This window comes from Gobius niger (assembly GCF_951799975.1).
Source record: "Gobius niger genome assembly, chromosome: 7".
NCBI lineage: Eukaryota > Metazoa > Chordata > Actinopteri > Gobiiformes > Gobiidae > Gobius > Gobius niger.
The window spans coordinates 23,464,129-23,485,298 of record NC_136858.1 but is presented as its reverse complement, the minus strand read 5'-3'; the positions used below and the strand labels follow the sequence as shown (position 1 = coordinate 23,485,298).

The window sequence follows — 21,170 nt, the reverse complement described above, 5'->3', positions numbered from 1 at the left end:
AAGTAAAGGTGCCAAGCATACAGCCATTCAGGCACTGGGCCACTGAAAGTTTAAATACACACTAATATCAACTTTTTTTTACATTCAAAAGTTGCATAGTGCACCTTTAAGTATTGTGATGAAATTGTTGCATGACAGATACTGACCTATGAATAAATGCTAGGATATTGAAGGGGGTAATATATTGTTAGTCTACCTTTTAAAATATTTCGATAACATCATAGCAACTGTCAACTGAACTATAAATATAAACCAAGCCTCTTTCTTTTTTCACTGTGTGTAGAGTGTAGTGTGGAGGAGCACCATTTGTTGGGGAGCGTAGACCCCTGCCCCATGCGCAGGAGAAGTGTTGATTGGCACTGACACCCCCAGAGGAGGAGTTACTCGCATGTGTGTCTCCACAGTGACTCCTGCTCTCTCTCTCCTGCTCCAGTAAGTGGAGGCACAAGTCCCCTTTACTCCAGCCTCAAGTCCATTTCTCAGGTAAGTGCAGATGTTCCTCTTGAACTGTGTAAATGATGGAGTAGAAAATGGGGTAAATGGGGTTGTAGAGGGCTGTTATTCACTGAATTGTCTGGTATTTCATTTCATTTTGGCCATGCTATAAGTTTGTATGGCCATAACTATGTATCCAAATGTGCCACAGTGTGAGATTATGGTCATTAACAAATGGATAAACTAACATAAGAAGAACTTCTTGAAACAAAGGGGGTAGGAAAAAAAAAATCACTTTGTCGATGGACATGAGGCCTGTTGCTCCAGCCTCAGTCTATAAAAGGAACGTCAGTGGCCAGCCACCCAGAGCTGCTATTCCTGGACATACTGCTGATAAATAGTGACAGATGCATTGAGGGGTCTGTTGACGCACTCAGTAGCTTTAACATCACCTGGTAGTATGTTTGGAGAGCTGTTGCCTAAACATCTCAAACCTATAACTAAACAAACTTTTTTTGAGCCCAATATTTCATTCAAGTCTTTATGCACTGGAAAAAAAAAAGTCTGTGGCAAATGGGTCAGGTGAATCAATGTGAGTGCAGCTGTCCCGCAACAAAGTAGCCACTGTTTAGTTTCTCCCCCATCTATGGCCCACCATTGTTTATAACCCCCGGGGCATTTAAGATGAATAATATAGGAACCTGTGATAAAGGATAACAATTGCCATATGTAAGTAAGTAAGTAAAATTTATTATACATGTGTAAAATTAAAGTGACATTGGTGAAAACCCATTTTTCACCAGTGTCACTTTAATGACACTGGTGAAAAATGGCCGTCTTAAATAAACATGTCTTCTTAAATAAACATGTCTTCAGATCCTTTTAAAAGAGTCAACAGAGTCGGCAAGACGCAGAGACAGGGGCAGGGCGTTCCACAGGCTGGGGGCAACAGACTGAAAAGACAGGTCCCCTCGGGTCTTATAAGAGTCTTGGGGACGACAAGCAGGTTCTGGCCAGAGGACTGAAGAGTGTGGCCTGAGGAGTATGGGCTCAAAAGGTCTTAGATGTACAGTGGGGCCTGGCCGTAATATGTCATTAATTGAAAACCGACTAATGTTGCTTCCAATGGAACCATGTTAAAAAATAAATAAATAAAATGTAAAATTATGTTTATTTCATATTACAGAAAGTCTGGGCTGCAGCAGCCATGGCACCCAAAAAGAACAAAACAACCAAGAAGAACAAGGGAGACTTAAATGAGATGACCATCATGGTGGAGGACAGCCCCATTAACAAGATTAATGGGCTCAACACCCTGCTGGAGGGGGGCAATGGCTTCAACTGCATCTCCACCGAAGTCACGGATGCAGTGTACGCCCCGAACCTGCTGGAGGGACTGAGCAACATGCGACACGAGAGCTTTCTGTGTGATCTGACCGTGGCCACCAAGTCCAAATCCTTCGACGTGCACAAGGTTGTGATGGCATCATGCAGCGAGTACATCCGTAACATTCTGAAGAAGGATCCCTCGCTGCAGAAGATTGACCTGAATGAGCTGTCACCCGTCGGTCTCGCCACTTCCATTACATATGCCTACTCTGGAAAGCTCACCCTGTCGCTCTACAGCATAGGAAGCACAATAGCGGCGGCCAGGCTTTTGCAAATAGGAACCCTCGTGAAGATGTGCAGCGATTTTCTGATGCAGGAGCTGAGTGTTGAGAATTGCATGTATGTGGCGAATATTGCCGATGCTTATGAGCTCAATGAGACCAAGGAGGCTGCTCAGAAATTCATGCGGGAGAACTTTATTGAGTTCTCTGAAATGGAGCAGTTCTTGAAGCTAACCTACGAGCAGATTAGTGACTTCCTGTCTGATGACTCACTTCAGCTCCCATCGGAAATCACTGCTTTCCAAATTGCAATGAAATGGTTGGACTTTGATGAGAAGAGGCTAAAGTATGCTGCCGATCTCCTGACTAACATCCGCTTTGGCACAATCTCGGCTCCAGACCTGGTGAACCATGTCCAGAACACACCCCGTATGATGCTGGACCCTGAGTGTCACCGTCTCTTGGTGGATGCCATGAATTATCACCTGCTGCCCTACCAACAGAACATCCTCCAGTCGCGCAGAACCAAGGTGAGAGGAGGTGTCAAGGTCATTCTGACTGTGGGGGGACGCCCCGCCCTGACAGAGAAGTCCCTCAGCAAAGAAGTGCTTTACCGGGATGCTGACAATGTGTGGAATAAGCTCACAGAACTACCAGCCAAGAGCTTCAACCAGTGTGTGGCAGTACTGGATGGCTTCCTGTACGTTGCTGGTGGAGAGGACCAGAATGATGCAAGGAATCAAGCTAAGCATGCAGTTAGCAACTTCAGCAGGTAAGTTCTGATATTCTGGTTAATTTACCAATTTTCCAACAATAAAATATTGTTTTCCTTTGTAGATATGATCCACGCTTCAACACATGGATTCACCTGAACAACATGATCCAGAGACGTACTCACTTCAGCCTCAACACGTTCAATGGTCTCCTGTTTGCAGTTGGAGGGCGAAATACTGATGGAGTCCAGGCATCAGTGGAGTGTTATGTACCTTCCTCCAACCAATGGCAGATGAAGGCATCAATGGAGATCCCACGCTGCTGCCACGCTAGCTCTGTTATTGATGGGAAGATTCTGGTGTCTGGAGGTTACATCAACAATGCCTACTCCAGAGCAGTGTGCTGCTATGACCCCTCTACTGACAGCTGGCAGGACAAGAGCAGCCTGAGCACCCCTCGAGGCTGGCACTGTGCTGCTACAGTGGGAGATCGCGCCTATGTGATTGGGGGAAGTCAGTTGGGAGGGCGTGGAGAGAGAGTAGATGTTCTGGCTGTTGAATCCTACAACCCTCACAGTGGCCAGTGGAGCTACTGTGCACCAGTGCACACAGGGGTGAGCACAGCTGGTATCTCCATCTTGAACAACAAGGTCTATGTGCTGGGTGGGTGGAACGAGGGTGAGAAAAAGTACAGGAAATGCATTCAGGTTTACAACCCTGATCTTAATGAATGGACTGAAGATGATGAGCTGCCAGAGGCTACGGTTGGCATTTCATGCTGCGTTGTTACAATTCCCACAAAGAAAACAACACGAGAGTCCAGAGCCAGTTCAGTGTCCTCTGCACCAGTCAGTATATAAAAGCTTATCTCATAACATGCTTTACTTGTGCTATGGTTGACGTCTTGTCTGTAACTGAAATGCTGTTTTAGTGCTTAATGACCCCTTTTATTTATACAAATAAATAAATACATTTTGGATATCACAAAAAATGCAAAACCTTTTTAGACAAATCAACAGCATCACATTTTGTAATGTTTAAAGAGGGATTAGGGTCCAACTTTGCTTAAAAACCTTTTAGCTCATTTATATGAAAAGTTAACCTGACATCAAATATTATACAATAAGAAACCAACCATATGTTTTGTTGTTTGACAAGCAATGAAAACAGCCCCGTATATTGTGCTTCTAGCTACTGTGAGTCTCTGATACTTGAAAAGGAAAATGCTGAAGGTATTTGATTCACCTGCCAGGAGTGGGTGTGTCAATGAAAGCAGTGTCTCTACATTCATTATAGGCTGCTGCTGTACAGTAAAGGAACGGTGCAGAAAAGAGAGGATTAAAATGTTGGAACAATCAGAATGGGTGAAACAGACATTTTGTAAGAAAAAAAATGAAATAAAAAACACAGCCGTAATTATGATGTTTCTGCCTGAGCATATTCATGGGTTTACATCCCTTTTCCTGTTATAGATTCAATTTTTAATCATTCAAGAACAACAAAGTTTCAATGTTTCATTGTTTATTGCTCAGCATTGGTCCTAATTGTATATTATTTGAAACCCAAGAATATAAACTGCTCATGTCTTGAAGAAATGTTTGTTATTAAAGAGATCTAATATATCCCATGATGGCATGTGTTTTGTATATATATACCGTATATAAAAAAAAAAAAAACTTTTGTTCTGGTGGCAGCAAAGTAAAGACAGGCAAGAACAGTACGAGTGATTGATTGTCACTTCTGGTTGATCCTTCTATAAAGCCATTACATTGCATATATTGCCAACCTGTATACTACAGTAGGTAGAAGTTCAACATGACTTATTTTAATGATGTGAAAGTCTACCCCAGATTTTTTCATGAAGACCCATAGCTTAAATGTGACCACTCTTGTCTGAGGTATAGACCAGGGCCAGATTTCCAACCTTGTTTCTATTAAACAAAAATATAATTTCAGTTTTGACTCTCAGAACATACAAATAAGTTTATTTTTTGTGTAAAATTCCATGGGGACTAGTTATTTTTCATGACATACACATGATAAATAAAGAAATATGATCAAATAAAGCTGTAATTGAACCTAATAAAACACATCATGATGACTGGTTTGTGCTGTACTTCGTCATCTCAGCCTTTTGTTTTGTTTTGCTGAGTCACTGGACCAACGTGGCTACCTGTAATAAACCCTCAATCTTACAATGTATTATTGTTTGTGCAATCATCCACCGTGTCAAATAAAGATGGCCCTGATAATGTATCTGCAAAACGGTGGAACTGTCTGGAACAAACAAAAAATCAAACCTTGTTGTTCATGTTAATGTCACATGATTTTTATAAGATTGAACATTTGGCATTTGCAGATTAGTTCGTTTTAAATTAAAACTTGTGTATTTCTTGAGGTACCGGTACAGCTTGGTGTCTGTAACTCTGTATGGTTAATTAGGTTGCTGTGGGCGAACCAGCACACATTCATCCAACAATTACAGTAGGGCTAAAAATACATTCAATTTTTCTCTCATTTTTGAGGCTGGTCATTGTCATTCTGAGGAGATTTCTAGGCCACTTAAATACTTAAGATGTAGCATGAATAAGAAAATATTACACATACATATCTAATCATCGGGGGGGGGACTAAACTATTTCCGACTAGGCCTGAAAGCCGCGCGGGGAGGAGCGAAGAACTGCTGAGTCATTGTGCTGACGTCACCACGCTCCGCCTGACGCTGTCACGTGCCCAGCGGGCAGCGTGCAGCGAGTAGGGCGTTTATATGAACTGTGCAGCTCAACTCTGAGAAGCAGAAACCACCTGCATCGACTTGAATCGTTGTCTTTCCATCACAGAGCAGCGTCTGGTCGGCCACGTCCAAGGCTAGCAACCACTCTTCACTCTTTTAGGTCGTTAGCATTTAGCATTATCTTCTGCTGTAGTGGGCTAACGTTAGGTATTAGCAGCAGGTGATGTGTAAGGGGGGCCTTTTCCTTCTTATGTTGATGCACAGCTAAGGTTACCGGCAAGGCACGCTGTCTAACCTGTTCTCCCGAAGCGGCTCAGCATCTGCTTGTGGATTATTTTGAAGCATATAAAAAAAAAAAGACGTGTGCAAGACCCTAGATCCACGCGACGTGTCTGAGTGGGAGTGGGACTGACGAAGCTAACTAGCCCAGACTCGCAGAGAGAGAGTTCAATAAGTCAACAAAAAGCAAAAGGGCAGTCAGCAGTTTAAATTGTGACTGTGCGATGGGTTTGCTCTCACAAGGATCTCCTCTCAACTGGGAAGAAACCAGGAAGTATGCCAACCACATTAGGAAACACGGCATTATCCAGTTCCTAAACATCTACAACAAGGTCAAAGAGCGACAGAAAGATGTGCTGAAGTGGGGTGACGAGGTAAGAGACTGAAGTTTTGTGATGCTACTGTCGAGATATTTGACGGTGTGTGATGCAACAACGTGAGTGTATTGACACATGTAGCTTAGAATGGCACTATCCATCAGTTATAACAACATGTGACATAACACAATCTCAAATATCTCATCTCAACAACATCTACAATATAAAGCATTATTGTTGACTTTTACTAAATGGCATCTTGACTTTCTATCCTTACAGTTTGGTAATCTTGAACTTTTGCTTATCTGAAAATGTCCTTGTAGAAGTTTAAAACAAATTCTTGTACTGACTTCTAAGCCTGTCCAGCATTTATTTTCCCCCTGCCAGTTCACTAACGTCATTGTGTGATGCAGCTTAAACCAAGTGTTTTGATTTCGAACAGTGTGGAATGCTGTTGTTATAGATTAATCCCACTTTCAGACAGGGGATTACGGCACCAGCACAGTCAAAGTGAAGGAAACATGACCGTTGGATTGGAATTGATGTGGTGGGCGTCCAAACCCTATTCTTGAAACCTGATGTTGTCTGGACCTGTTTTTTAAGGGTTACTTTCTTCAAACCCCCTTTGAACTCTTGCCTTCATCTGTTGACTGTGTAGGTGGAGTACATGTTGATGGAGTGGGATGACAAAGTGGAAAAGGTGAGGCTTGTCCTGAGAACCGCGGAAATTTTGGAAACGCTCCAGGAGCAGGGGGAAAAGACAAACCCAAAGTAAGTCAATTCTCTGAGGCACGTGTTTATGTATTCATCCCACTACAAGCAATTGATTGGAGAAGTATCCGTGAAGAGCGTGAACATTAGAAACAATATTTACACTGAACAACACGCTGTTTACCTCACATCTTATACAGTTGTAGTAACTTATAATTAATAGGTCAAGCATGAATGTTTGAAGGCTCTCATTGGTCCAGGAAGTGTTCATCGTCGACTGGGTTTGGTTGAGTTGAAGACGTTTCGCTTCTATCTTCTATTCACAGACGCTTCTTCTCAGCTCTTGTGGTCAGAATGTGACCCAAACCAGAGCAGTCTAACCAAAACAAAGTAAAGGAGGCGATTCTTGTGATTCAACAGAAATCCAGTCTCAATAGAGGACTGACGCCTGCTCTGTCTCCTTTCTATAACAGCCTATTGAGGATCAGGTGAACGACCCTCCTCTGTAATTGTCTGTGTAGGCTCTCAGTTGTACAGGAGTTTCCCATCTTCAATCGAGGTTCTTGAGTCATCTTCTGTACTCTGTAGTTGAAGTGTACATTGTTTCGCCTCTCATCCATGGGTCGTCTCTGCCCGCTGGCTGAGTGGCAGAGCACAACAAAGACTTGCTCATTGAGTGATACTGTATACAAGTCGAATAGATTGGCAGTTTTGGTTCCTTCCTCCTGGACCTGAGTCTTGTATATGGCTTGGGGCCAGTGTCACATTCAGACTGCAAGAGCCAAGTTTCTCTGGATAAAAGCAAAACGTCCTCACTCAACCAAACCCAGCCCAGGCAACGATTTAAGATTCACTACGGTCGAGCATAAATGTATAACATATGGTAAAGCTTTAGAATACAGCCCGCGTTCCAGGTGTAAGTGCGGGTAACAAGAAAGTAATTACACATGTAAGTACAGGTACTCTTACATGTGTAACAAGGGGGAACAATGTGTAACAAGGTAGTACAATGTGTAACTACGTGTTAATGTGTAGCAAAGATGGTGCTGAGCTATCACATAGTTGTGGCAAAAGTGAATGTGATATTGTGCATTAATTTTGACTCCAGCCATTATTGATTGTTGTTTATTTTTTATAGTGAGACACCATTGCCTGTAACAAGCAGAAACAATTCCTACGTCAGACGGAGCTTTTCTGTGCAGATGTGCATGTTTTTCCTGTGCAAACAGAGGTTTTTTCCCGTTTCCCCTACAACTAAGGGAAACGACTTAGGAATTATAATTATGGGTGATCATTTTTGGACACTTAATAAAGATTACTTACTACTTACTTACACTTGTTATTTTTCTCTGTTCACTCTTGCTTCTGCTTGTCACAGTCACATGTAAGAGTACCTGTACTTACATGTGTAATTACTTTCACTATAATACATTACGTACGAACAATACCACATTCCCTTTTGCCACAACTCTGATAGCTCAGCACCATTAATTGTTCTGTTTCATTCATACTGTATTGGCTTGGTGGTTTTGTTTTGATTGTATGATGTCACTTTTGAATGAAATAAATAAAAAAAATTAAAATGAATACCTTTACTACACCTTGACACGTAGTTACATGTTGTACTGCCTTGTGACACATGTAAGAGTACCTGTACTTACATGTGTAATTACTTTCTTGTTACCCGTACTTACACCTGAAACGCGGGCTGTATTCTAAAGCGTTATACATATCTTAAACTCTTAAATTTAAATGCATATCTTGCATTTATTACAGAAGAAGAAATGCAGTGTGATTTAGAACCAGTTTGTCTTGCTTTAGTTATAGTTATTTATATCAGTATTGAAGAAAAAATCTCTGAAGTCAAACTAAAAAGCAAGTTCTTTATTATTTCTTTATAATTCAGCTGGGAAGAGCTTGACTGGATGGGTCCCTTAAAGCATGACTTAAAAAATATAAGAGCTTGAGCTGTGAATGTGTTTATCCAGGCAGATTGTGAGTGTTGTGCTTGCTCACTGCACATGACACTGGTTTAAATCTATGGGGCTGACTTCACACAGGGGAAATACCAGTGCTGGGGGAATAGTAGAGATGATGCATTCCTCATTACTGCCCCTCTGCTGCACACACCAAAGAGCACACTGTGAAATGTCGCGTCTTTTGACTGTGACTTATAAAGACCGTGACTGATGGATGTTAAAACAGTACGAAGTAGGCCTGCACATTTGTATTTAGAGACAAACATGTGTAACCAGTGATGAATATTGTCATCAAAATGTAAAAGAAAAGTAACTTGTGTTTATGAAATACATACGTTTAAACATGGCAACAGAACAAAGGCTTAGCAAAACTGAGACGACTAAATCAAAAGCCTTGTTACTGTGAGGGACAACTGCTAATCCCACTGCCCATGTACCTATTTGTAGTCACCCGACCCTTTGGAGACCAGAGTATGGCAGCTACATGATTGAGGGCACCCCCGGGCAACCGTACGGTGGGACCATGTCAGAGTTTAACACTGTGGAGGGCAACATGGGCAAGAGGAGGCGAGAGGCCTCATCTCTGCTCAAAGACAACGAGACGCTCGCTACCATCACTGCGTTTCCAAGGTACTGCGTCTTTGCAAAAACAGAGCATACCCATTGTTGCATGTAAAGAATTTGTTAATAATGCTTGTCCTTTTTGTCGTTTTTCCTCTTTCTGTAGGTTAGGTTGCCCGGGTTTCACCAGACCAGAGCACGCACCAACCCCTGTCGAGAAGGGAGTGTCCAAATCGCTGTTTTTCCCAGATCAAGCCATCAATGTACACCCCAGATTCAGGTTGGCCTCCTTACACAATTGAAAGCAACAGAAGCAAGAGTGTGTGAAGAATTGAGCTCTTCTCCAGCTAAATATTGAATATGAATTTTCAAATTTTGCTTGTATTATTTACTTTTATTATAATTGCTTTATTCTTACTTTATTTCAGTACCCTTACCAGAAACATCCGTCACAGAAGAGGAGAGAAAGTTGTCATCAATGTGCCTAGTAAGTGACTGACCAGCGCAACTATAAAAGTAAATATTTGGGAAGTTACAATTATAAACCCATGCAAAACTGTGCTTGTAGTTTTTAAAGACAAGTGCACTCCATCTCCTTTTGTGGAGGAGTTCCCAGAAGACGACGGAGAAGCAGCCAGAGCGGCACTACCTGATCATATCTATATGGACGCCATGGGCTTCGGCATGGGCAACTGCTGCCTGCAGGTATTGAGTGACATGACTCAGCACTGTTTCAAATCCTGTTTGTGTTGATTTACATGAGGAAGAGTGACCTCATTTGAATGTTGTTTGTGTGAGTTTGCCGTCATAATAAGTCATGTATAAATGTACTTCGCTCTCTGTCTTTGAACGTTTTTTTATAGGTGACATTCCAGGCTTGTAGCATTGATGAGGCAAGATATCTTTATGACCAACTGGCCACGTTCTGTCCTATTGTGGTGAGCATTACAGCAGTATACACTTTCAATTATTCACGTGACCTTAAAACACCGAGGTGACTTGGATATGCCTTTTAAGATAAATACGGTACTTCCAAGGCAGTGCAATTTCACACAAATAACGAGGCACTTTGTTTCAGATGGCCCTGAGCGCTGCGTCACCTTTCTACAGAGGTTTTGTGTCCGATATTGATTGTCGCTGGGACATTATTTCTGCCTCCGTGGATGACAGGACAGCGGAAGAGCGTGGATTAAAGGTGTGCAACTCAAACTCAAAAACACTATCATATGCAGCCTCTTTTGTTTGTCCCTTTGTCCGTAACTCAAATGTTGATCTGTTCCAGCCTTTGATAAACAACAAATACAGAATTTCAAAATCAAGATATGACACAATCGACAGCTACCTTTCAAGCTGCGGGGAGAAGTACAATGACATTAAACTAACAATAGATGAAGAAATCTACAATCAGCTGCTCAGTGGAGGTACACGGCTTTGTGGACACAGACTTGGCACGTGACGTCAGGTTTAACTTTGCCGCTCTTCACAGGAATCGACAAGCTGCTGGCTCAGCACATTGCACACCTTTTCATCAGAGACCCACTCTCTGTGTTTCAAGAGAAAATAAACCTGGACGATGAGAACGAGTCGGATCACTTTGAGGTTTGTGTCATACAAATGTTTTGAGAAACGGTTTGTGCGTACGATCACATGCGTTGATTAATGTGCTTGTATAGAACATCCAGTCAACTAATTGGCAATCGATGAGGTTCAAGCCCCCTCCTCCGAATTCTGACATTGGCTGGAGAGTTGAGTTTCGCCCAATGGAGGTAGAACCTTGCTGATGCAATACAGTATTGTTGTTTTAAACTACAGCTAACATTACTTTTGTTTTTCTTGATAAAGGTGCAGCTAACTGACTTTGAAAATGCTGCATACGTGGTTTTTGTGGTGTTGCTCACAAGAGTCATCCTGTCTTACAAACTGGACTTCCTCATCCCCTTGTCAAAGGTAAAAACAAAAATCCTGCTCTTTGAATTCTGTCACAGCAGTTGAAAGACAAGTTACACTCGTACTAATGTTGAACCAGGTGGATGAGAATATGAAGGCCGCTCAGAAGAGGAATGCAGTCCAGGAGGGAATGTTTTATTTCAGAAAGGACATGTTCAAAGGTGGGATTAGCAAATGTGTCTATATGATTCTTTTGAGGTCAAGTCACATTGTGATACTGTTATTGTGAACTCGAAGGCTGTAACCCGGGCCTTGATGGAGCTGCTGCTGCTGCACAGAACGGTTTGGAGACTGACGGCACTAATGAGGAGTACACACTGATGAGCATTGACACCATCATCAATGGAAAAGTATGTTTTTCAATAGACTGTTGCTAAAATGCTATTATCTGTATGATTTAGAGTTTTACAGTCTGTTCGGGACTCATGGCACACATTTCTCTAAACAGTGAAACACCGGCACACTACGTTTATTGGAGAAACAAGGACAATATTCAATAAATTAATTCAAGAAAAGTGTATTCCCTATTTACAATTACAATTCTAATACAAAATTACCTGAGCGCTTGTCTTTCCCTGTCAACAATACGTGCACGGGTCTTCATCGTCCGCATTTCCCTGCGCTCGTACATTTATACAATGATAGTATTGAATATGCATGAAGAGGCGGTGCGGGGGGTCCTTCCTCCTTGGTACTTTTCCATCACGTATATATATCTGACTCCTTGACCCCATGGTGTTGTTTTTGCACCTTCACCAACTTTCAGAGAATTCACCGTCTGCATTCGTTCCTGTTTTTCAGCATGGTTAGTCTAGAGCAGAAGTGAGATTTGTTTGGATGTGCATTCAGTTCTAAACCTCCAGAGCGTCTGTAACTTAAAGCATAATCATTGATGCATTTAAAACATTAGTTAAGCACATTTTATGGTTGAATTTATCAACAGGACTCAAATCACCAATGGAATTTAATGTGTTGAAAACTGAAATAACGCTTATGTTTTAAAAGCAATGGGCTGGCCTTCTTGTTTCACGTGTAAAACCAGTGGGAGCACATTTTTCAATCATATCTATTGTCTGTCTGTAGGAGGGGGTTTTTCAAGGCCTAATTCCCATTCTGAACTGCTATCTTGAAAACATGGAAGTTGATGTAGACACGCGATGCACTATTTTGAATTATCTGAAGCTCATCAAGAAACGTGCCTCAGGTAACAAAGTCATGATTGAAAGGAGCGATAATGTTTATCTCTCAATGTAAATGTTTATTTCTTGGTTTAAAACAGGCGAGCTGATGACCATGGCCAAGTGGATGAGGGAGTTTGTCGCAACCCACCCCCAGTACAAGCAGGACAGTGTTATTACCGACAAGATCAGCTATGACCTCTTGAGAAAGTGTGACCGGATCGCAAAAGAGGAGGAGCAGTGTCCCGAGCTTTTTGGCAACCCGCTTAACAGGGTCAAATAAATCACAGCAAACGTAGGTAAAAATGTAAAGTAGACCAAATATGTGGGATGGAATGAAAGCGGTCCAAACTCAAGTGTAAAACTGTGTTATGAGGAACACAAACGTATGTAAATATTTACTCATATCAGATTTTTATGATTATACAGTTATTTTAATAGGGCTGAAACATGTAAAAGGATTGTGTAATAGAAAAATCAGATGTGTATTTATTTTTCTCTGGAAAACAAACCTGTGAGAGATTATACATGTAGGAAAGGGCTGTAAAGTAGACTGTTTTTAATCTTGTGCTTGTATATACTGTACCTCTCCTTTTAATTAACAACACTATGTTTCTGGGCATGTGCTTTGTGTTACTAGTTTTTAATCTGTTGAGGTTTTCATTTTGCAAAAACGTTTGACCTGCTGGCTGGCTTTGTAATGGGAACTTGAGTATGGCGTTTCTTTGGAGTATGGATGATGAAACTTTCCTGTTTTAAATAAATTAATGGAATAAGGATAAAGTGTTAAGACTGACTGACCAACAGTGTTGGGTATTACCTGAATACATGTATCTAGAATACTCATCTAGAGTAACTCATTTGGTATACAGTTACTTCACTAAAATCAAAGGAATACATCAGAGTACTCCAATTAAATTTCAGCTTCATGTGCACCTCTGTGATGTGCTGAGCTCCTGGTGCAATTGCCTGGCACTTATTTTCATAACAGGCGCTTCAACAGGCATAGTCTACAGGTTTATGAATCATTTAAACACAAAAATTAAGAAAAGATTTCCAGGTATTAAGAATAGTACTCCGGACAAAATAACAACACATTTTACATGGGGGACGGACAGTGAGAATTAGCTTTGGCTAAAATGTTGTAGTATGTAACATGAGTTTATGTGACATACTTGTCCCTATTCAAATAAACTTAAATAATACATTTACACGTTTTATCATTACTATCAATGCATTTATTCAAGTAATGAATCCAGAATGACACTGACCAAATACACTATTAGTAATTAGTGTTCTCCCCAAAAATGCAGAATTATACATTTCTGTTTCTTATGCTACAAAAAATGCACAAAATGAGTGCGCGTTCTCACGCTTTATTGTAGTTTAGGCGCTTTGGCCACAAGATGGCGCTGTAGCTGTGCTTTATGCGGAACCTACATTGCCTTCACTGTTGGAGCATGAGCATTCGGCAACATACTACATGGATGCTCAATTACAACAGTAAGATTAGAACATTACGGAAGTAGAAAATGTTGTTCTGTGGTATGAATTGGGACTAAGCTACAACAACACATCAGCTTTTCCACTTTGCAAAACTTTTGGCAAGTTGCAACCATCCTTATAGGCTATTAGACAGTAGGTCAGCCTTACATCGGAACACAAAAGAACTTTATTGTAGACCACTGTAACACGTGGCACGTCGCGCGACCTGCATAGTGGCCATGTCACCTTGTAATCTGGTGCTGGTTAATAGATGACAGGGCCGTGGCGTGTTTCTGCGTGTTGCGCCCTAAAGCGCTCGGGCCGTGTTGAACCTGGCGGTGAGTGGAGGGCCAATGCAACACAGCGGGTCACTTCGTGGCTGGGCCCTCCTACTACAGGGCACCGGGCCAGTCAGTGCGTTCCTCCCACTTTTCCCCACTGAGCCATAAGGCTGCACTGTGCTTAGAGCGGCCAGCAACCACCCAGGGATTCACAGGCAGATCAGGCGTGCTCGTCACTTCGTCTAAAGGTGGGCAAACCGCTTCTCATCACTTTTCTATCTTTGGTTTCTTTATCCCACCACCGGGTTCTCTTAACTTCAGTGAGGATTTTGCAGCGTTTGAGATGCAGTGCGCTTGCGTCCGGGAGAGACCGGTGATGCTGAAGCGGCGACCTCAGCTCCTCGTCTGGATGAGAGCAGCTGCTGCATACCAGGAGTTCATTTATCCTTTCCTGTTTTCGTATTCAGAGATGTTGTGGTGGTTGACATACCAGGTGCCTAACTTTTGCTAAGTTTAGTTCAGTTAATTCAAGTAATTGGGCGTTAAAAAAAAGAAGAAAATTAACAAGAAGACACTGTGGCTGAGAGAAATGTTACTGTTAAAGAGGAAAACAAAATATAGGCTACCGTCTGTTTACTGCTCAACAGAATTACTTTGCACTTTCTGTTTCAAGCCATTGAAGTGAAGCACATTTTCACTGCTTTTTCTTGTTAATTCGTGTTGATTTTTATAATAGAAGACTAAAACTAAAAGGCAGCTTTTTTCAGAATTGCAATTTTACTGCAATTCAGAATTATATAGGGAAAAGAATTGGGAAAAGGGCCCTAGACAAGAAAGGGTTAAGCCTGATGCATGTTTGTATGCCATTTAAGAGAGAGCAGTTTGGTTCGTGAGCACTCAGTGTTTTAATAGTAAATGACACATTTTGCATGATGCCAGTGTTTACGCTCAGAGCTGGAGCCATGTTGGCTGCTGCACTCTCACTGCGCTCTGGCTCATCATGCTCTGATTAAGTCCTGCAGATTACCATGTTTTGGTAATGCATCACTGGGCATATAGTCAGGGGTGTAGCACCACATTGTGGGCCCTAGGTACAGACTATTTTGATGGACCCCCCCATATATCTACTTACATCCTGTATACTTACTGTGTGGTTTGTTTATTGTGTAAATGTCATCTTGACTTTAAATGTCATTTGGACTGAGTGCAGCTACAATAATGAAAGGTCTGTTTTAACCTCAGTTGTTGATACACAGACGTTTAAATTGGATGTGGAAAATTCTACTTTTACTAGGCCTACTGAAACTGACCTTAAAGATATCACAATAAACAGGGGGCTGCACTGTGACACTGTAAGACTTCGAAATAGGCATTAAAACACTAGTTTATGTTATACAATTCATTATATGATATGTTGCCTGTGTGTTTCATAGACATGGCCTCTTCATGAACTACAAAACCAATGCTTCAGCCTGTTTTGGTCTCACCATATTTGAATCCTTCATGTAGGTGTAGGCTACAGTTTATATGCTGGTAAATTCTTGTTCTGAAAAGCCTGAAAAGTCTGGCACGGGCCATCTCATACATTTTCCCTAGAACCACGTCAAAGGCGTCTCTGAAGCTCCGCATTTACAATGAATGCTCACGGCTCATTTGCATCATTAATTTGGTTTATGACAGTAAATAAAAGGAAAGGGAAACTTCAGCAATTAAAATGAGGAAAGAAGGAGCGGAGAGGGCGGGTCACTCTGCACCGGCCGCTGCAGCGCAGGCAGAGAGGGAGGCACTCGCCTTGACTTGACTTATGTTTAACTGTCAATTATCACAAGAAAGTTCATCCCAAACCCGCGATAATAGTATTAAATAAGAGCCAAGAGCGAAAAAGCGAGGCAGCACTAATATTTCTCTTTCCTAGCTCTGTGTCATTGCATCATGGAGCTCTCCTTGAAGCGCGGTGCTGAACACCGGTGTGTGGGCTGAACTATTTGGCACATTTTTAAAGGGGTCCCTGAGATATCCATCATTATTCATTATTGCTTGTGCAAATTCTGTATAGGACCATTGTATTTCAGCCTGGTTATGTTCAGTTGTTATGTCAATTATGAGGAAATACAAAACGCTTTTACAGCAGCACTCCGAGGGCCCCAACCCTGCTCTGGACCCTGGGTACTCAGTACCCGGTCAGACGCCCCTGCATATAGTACTGATTAAAATTACTTTGCTTTGGTCTTATCCATAGCAGCTATTTCTCAACCAATGTTGCCAATGCATCCATCCATAAGCCCAGAGGCTGCATCAGCAGCATGATGTAATTAGACTCAATTACTACATTGAATTTGGTTGAGTCTTCTCTGTAAAGAAAAGGTTATATGTTTCATATGAGGATGACGCATATAGCCAACAAAGGGTATCATATTGGAGCTGTCTCTAGCCTGCATACTAATACTAATTTCTCAAATCGCTGCACACTCCAAGGCAAATGATTTGTTGTGGCAAGCCTGCAGAAGAAAAGTAAACAGTAAACATTTTGTTTCACAAAATGACAAAACAAATTGCTAGTTTTTTGTATTTCTATTTGGTACTGTGTTCGAAGTCAAGGTCTTTCAGTTTATCTATAGTCACAAACTGAAGGATTCTGCATTAACAGTGTTCATGTTGCTGCTGAATGACTCAATAAAACAATGATTTTGGTTTGTTTTCTCCAGGAATGGAATCATTCAACCACAAACTGAATAGTCACTTTGAGCACTGGATTGGTCCCAGAGGTGAGTGGTTTGAATACTGTCCAAAAGCTGTTGTGATGACAGTTTGTCACTGCTGTTTTACAACAAACGTTTGTAAATAATTTCTTTGAACTAAGACATCACAAAGTCTGTTCTCACACACATGCTTTGTCAGTGAGGCTGAGACTTGTCCACTTCATGCATTGGCACTTACTTTAATCGTGAGCCTATGTTGACCTGTTTTTATTTGAGCAACATGACAAGAAGGAAACCCATAAACACGGTGAGAATATGCAAACTCTGCAAAGCAGCACCTGGTTTGGGAGTCAAACATGGGGCCTTCTTGCTGTGAGGCAAGAGTGCTAAGCACTAAGCCACTGGGCCCATACATGCTTTGTGTCATGGCCCCTATCTGAAATTTAAATATATTCAGATGGAACTAAAATAAATATGTTACATTAAAAAATAAAATGTCCAGGCTTTCTGATGTTCCCAAAGTACCACCAGGCCTTTCGTACTTAGCCCCCCAGATCTGACGGGATTGTGCAGATCAAAGGCGGTAGGGCAGTGCACTGAACGCTCCTGTTTGTTCCTGTGACAGATCCGCGGGTGCGAGGATGGCTGCTACTCGACAACTACCTCCCGACCTTCGCTCTCACAGTGGTCTACCTCCTCATTGTGTGGATAGGACCCAAGTACATGAGGGACAGGCTGCCATACTCCTGCAGGGGTCTGCTACTGATGTATAATGTGTGTCTGACGCTGCTGTCCCTGCACATGTTCAGTGAGGTATTATGATGGAAAACATACACGCAAACTGCAGCATTCAGACTGAACAGAGCTCTACTGTGGCATTGATCATACAGTGAATTGGAAGTATTCATATCTTCCTGTAATGGAATTGATCACAAATCTAAACTTTTATGACAAAAACAGCACAACGGGTCTGCATTTGTATCACTAGGAAATTGTAAATATATATAATAATTATATCCCTGAATCTAGCCCATCTTAAATCAATCATATTTACATTTTGCAATATTTTTACATGACTTTGGAATTGTTCACAAAGGTTTTTAACCCGTCATCTATACTGTGTAGTTTAAGTGTTGGACATTTCACACCTCTCATCTGAGAAGCTCCGTCGACAGCACTAATGATCTTAGTTTTGTCTGCTGGCTCATTCAGACCAGGGGTGTCCACATTTTTTTCATGGAGGGCCACATATTGAAGTGTGTACAGCATGGAGGAGGGCACAGATCGGTGGTCAGTGCAGTCAAACATTTAACTGGGTGCATTGAAGAGCAGTTTAAACCATTCTCAACAGCTTTATTTAGCCTTGGAACCATAATCACACCTATGACTCAAAGTAAATTGTTAGTATTTGAGGTTTTAATCATACTGAAATAGGTCTGAGGGCCGGATTTTACACCTGGGCCACACTTTGGGCACCCCTGATCTAGACTTTGGGACAAAGTCTGGAGGAGACAGGCTGAACCCACACAAATATTTAACAAATATAGCTTCATTTCTTTTGTCATCAAAGGAATGGTTGGTGACTTAAAGGTGAGAATGGATTGTAGACTTACTTTCTCTACAACATGGGTCACCAACCCTATGCCCGCAGGCAGCATCCCCAGCAGCCCTTGATGTTTTTTGTAAAAAAAAATATTGCACTTCATTTTCTTGCATCTTGATGTTAAAAAAAACAGTTATTTGTCTTTTCGATTGTCAGTATTTGTTTAAGAGCATGATTTTGTCATATAATATGCTTGATAATCTATAATTAAACAGTTTGACTTTAAGCCTTCGGGATATTATTTATCTGGTAGCCCTTGAACAACTTAATGCTCTTGAAGTTGCCCTCGGCTTTAAAAAGGCGGGTGACACCTGCTCTACATTGTTGGTATAGCCTCTTATGCAGTTGTTGTTTTGTTTCACTTATATAATGACCTTTGCACTGAATTGAATGAATTTATTGCATTACAAGCTTCTTGATGAGGAACGAAATGCCCAACATTTAGACTACAGAGTAGAGATGACAGCTTAACAATGGAAATCTCCTGCACAACTGAGAGGTCACACAAATATGACTTTGGAATTGTTTACAGAACATGCTGATAGTAATTGAATGTTTTAATGATGATTTAATTGTGCTAAATCACTTTGTTAATCTGCACATTAGATCATGCACCACCTGGATCTGGACAATATTATTCCTGAATAATCACATGGCTCTTAACCTGCAGCAGCTTTTTGGCTTTTGTATTAGTTTGTAAATCCTCTTATTGGGACGGACAAAGTGACAGGATCTATTCGCCACTCAGTATCGACCTTCAACTAATCTCTGTTTTTCCTATTGTATAATCAGTTGTTTGTATTAATTTTGATAATGTTTATTTGAGCTGTCTCATATTAGTTACTTACCCATTCAAATTATTCATATTTAATTTCATACTATTTATTATATTTCATATGATTTACTGCTTAGGCCTTTCTGTTAAATGATCAATACTTACAGATATGTTACATTGTATTTGACAATGTATTGTCTTTTCCTTCAGCTTGTTCCTGCAGTGTGGCATGGCCATTATAATTTCTTCTGCCAGAACACCTATAGTGGACCAGAAGTGGACACTAAGGTCAGTCTCTGAGTCTGCTGACCCTCCTGGATAATTCAAAAGCAATTGTAACAGGGAGTTACTGGTATCCAGCAAACAGAAAGATGGAGTTCAATAGACATGAAAAGATCCATGCGCTCATCATTTGTGCATGGATCATGGATGTGCATGAATAGAAATAGAAAAAACACAACAGTGTACCCAGGCCTGAATTAAGATCCGCATCTTTCTTCTTATTTAGTCATTATTCTAATTTTTCCACATTGGTGTCAAAGTGAAATGTCTACCCCTGGTGTCTAAAAAAAACTATGACAGCCAATTCTCTCTCTCCTACCTTTACACGTGCAGTCAGATTGGTGTTTCATTCTTCTTGTGGTGTTCGCATCCTGGTGGTTCTGCCCCCTGAAATACTGGCTTTTTCCATTTCAATTTTTGCAAATGATGAGTACCTGGACTTTATCTGTTTCTATTGAACCTTCTGACTTATTGTTGTTCCAAACTGGTTTTCTCCAGTTATCTAGAAAACCCTCCTGTGCTGTGAAGCAAAATTGCTTTTCATGAGTAAAATGCATTCAGAGGATGCCTAGCTGTATAGTATTCCTAATACTGCAGTATGCATCACAAGGCCCATATCTGCTTGATTCGGCATAATCATATCCATTAAAAAGTAGAAATACAGTAGGTGGTTTATTAGTTTCTTCTCAGACTTTTTTCCCTTTGATGCTTTAATAGTCAATGGCAAGGAGGTTCTCAATTTCTGACCTGTCCTTTTTGCAAATCTATGGCTCTGATGTGGCGCTGCCAATACCTGTAAATCGCAGATAAGCTGTAGAGATAGAAGGTCGAATTAATCCGACTTGTGTGTCATGATCAGGACTTTCCGGTGCAGGAGGTAGAACAGAAAAATGTGCAGAGCTTTGCAGTTCTGCCACGATTAAAAGTTATCAGGGTGTTCCTGCTGTAAATGGCTGAATTGTCCAATGATGCGTCCTGGACTTTGCGAAGACCTTTTGGCAAAGGGCTTATCACATTACATTATAGGTATAGGTGTAGTTTAGGAGGATTTCTGTGTGTGTATTTGCAGTTGATAAGGAAATGTAGCTGTATTTCCCGCAAAATTTGTGAATATTCTTAGAAAGTGAAATCATTTTGATATTGCAATTCAACGAGACTTATTGTAGCCTTACACAAATGTAAAAAAAAATGTTATTGGTGATCATCATTGTGACAAAATACCAGTATGCTGATAGTGATAAGCTATTGCTTTTTATTAAAATTGCATCAAAGGCACACCAGATTCTATGTTTCTATGTCACAAGATCAACGTATCTGCTGTAAAACCCTGATAGATAAATAAACATGCCTTCTATGTATATCAAATGTGCCTCAAATAATTATAATGACGGTTATTTTGCCATTCTTGACTGACGTGTGCTGTTGAAATAAAACATTTCAAAGGGGACAGATGACATTGAAACCTATTGTTTGGCTACCTGTATATTATACCTATAATCTGCAGACTCTGCTTTCTAACTACGTCCGCATTGTTCCTGTCAAATAAACACACGTGCAGCGGATCGTCGAGTGGTTGAGACT

The 21,170-nt window shown here is 41.1% G+C and overlaps 3 protein-coding genes across 5 annotated transcripts in view; all 3 read left to right on the top strand.

The window, feature by feature from the left end:
* The window catches only part of elovl5 (ELOVL fatty acid elongase 5), an 84,158-nt gene that overhangs the window by 59,759 nt on the left and 3,229 nt on the right, over positions 1–21,170 (top strand). For 2 of the 3 annotated variants that reach the window (XM_079560356.1, XM_079560354.1), the window contains exons 1-4: positions 14,394–14,478; positions 16,936–16,995; positions 17,555–17,742; positions 19,518–19,595. In XM_079560356.1, the coding sequence (XP_079416482.1) occupies positions 16,938–16,995; positions 17,555–17,742; positions 19,518–19,595 (324 nt within the window). In that variant the 5' untranslated portion in view covers positions 14,394–14,478; positions 16,936–16,937. Of the gene's footprint in view, positions 1–14,393; positions 14,479–14,697; positions 14,724–16,935; positions 16,996–17,554; positions 17,743–19,517; positions 19,596–21,170 lie in introns of those variants that run through there. The other variant, XM_079560355.1, reaches the window with a different exon arrangement.
* Positions 407–4,759, top strand: klhl31 (kelch-like family member 31). The gene is made up of 3 exons (XM_079560460.1): positions 407–483; positions 1,622–2,817; positions 2,883–4,759. Exons 2-3 carry the CDS (start codon positions 1,643–1,645, stop codon positions 3,616–3,618), a joined length of 1,911 nt encoding a protein of 636 aa, XP_079416586.1. The 5' UTR covers positions 407–483; positions 1,622–1,642; the 3' UTR covers positions 3,619–4,759.
* gclc (glutamate-cysteine ligase, catalytic subunit) lies at positions 5,468–13,198 on the top strand. The gene is made up of 16 exons (XM_079560165.1): positions 5,468–6,145; positions 6,747–6,859; positions 9,226–9,408; positions 9,506–9,619; positions 9,768–9,826; positions 9,908–10,044; positions 10,203–10,277; positions 10,418–10,534; positions 10,622–10,760; positions 10,826–10,938; positions 11,013–11,105; positions 11,182–11,286; positions 11,366–11,447; positions 11,524–11,636; positions 12,370–12,490; positions 12,566–13,198. The coding sequence occupies exons 1-16, from the start codon at positions 5,996–5,998 to the stop codon at positions 12,745–12,747; spliced, it is 1,896 nt and encodes a 631-aa protein (XP_079416291.1). The 5' UTR covers positions 5,468–5,995; the 3' UTR covers positions 12,748–13,198.

What these genes read in the sequence shown, in the direction of transcription:
- klhl31 (XM_079560460.1), top strand. Translation starts at nt 1,643, where the DNA reads ATGGCACCCAAAAAGAACAAAACAACCAAGAAGAACAAGGGAGACTTA. An exon ending in GCAGTTAGCAACTTCAGCAG is followed by an intron (nt 2,818 to 2,882) that starts GTAAGTTCTGAT and finishes TTTCCTTTGTAG; the next exon opens with ATATGATCCACGCTTCAACA.
- gclc (XM_079560165.1), top strand. Translation starts at nt 5,996, where the DNA reads ATGGGTTTGCTCTCACAAGGATCTCCTCTCAACTGGGAAGAAACCAGG. An exon ending in TGCTGAAGTGGGGTGACGAG is followed by an intron (nt 6,146 to 6,746) that starts GTAAGAGACTGA and finishes TTGACTGTGTAG; the next exon opens with GTGGAGTACATGTTGATGGA. An exon ending in ACACCATCATCAATGGAAAA is followed by an intron (nt 11,637 to 12,369) that starts GTATGTTTTTCA and finishes GTCTGTCTGTAG; the next exon opens with GAGGGGGTTTTTCAAGGCCT.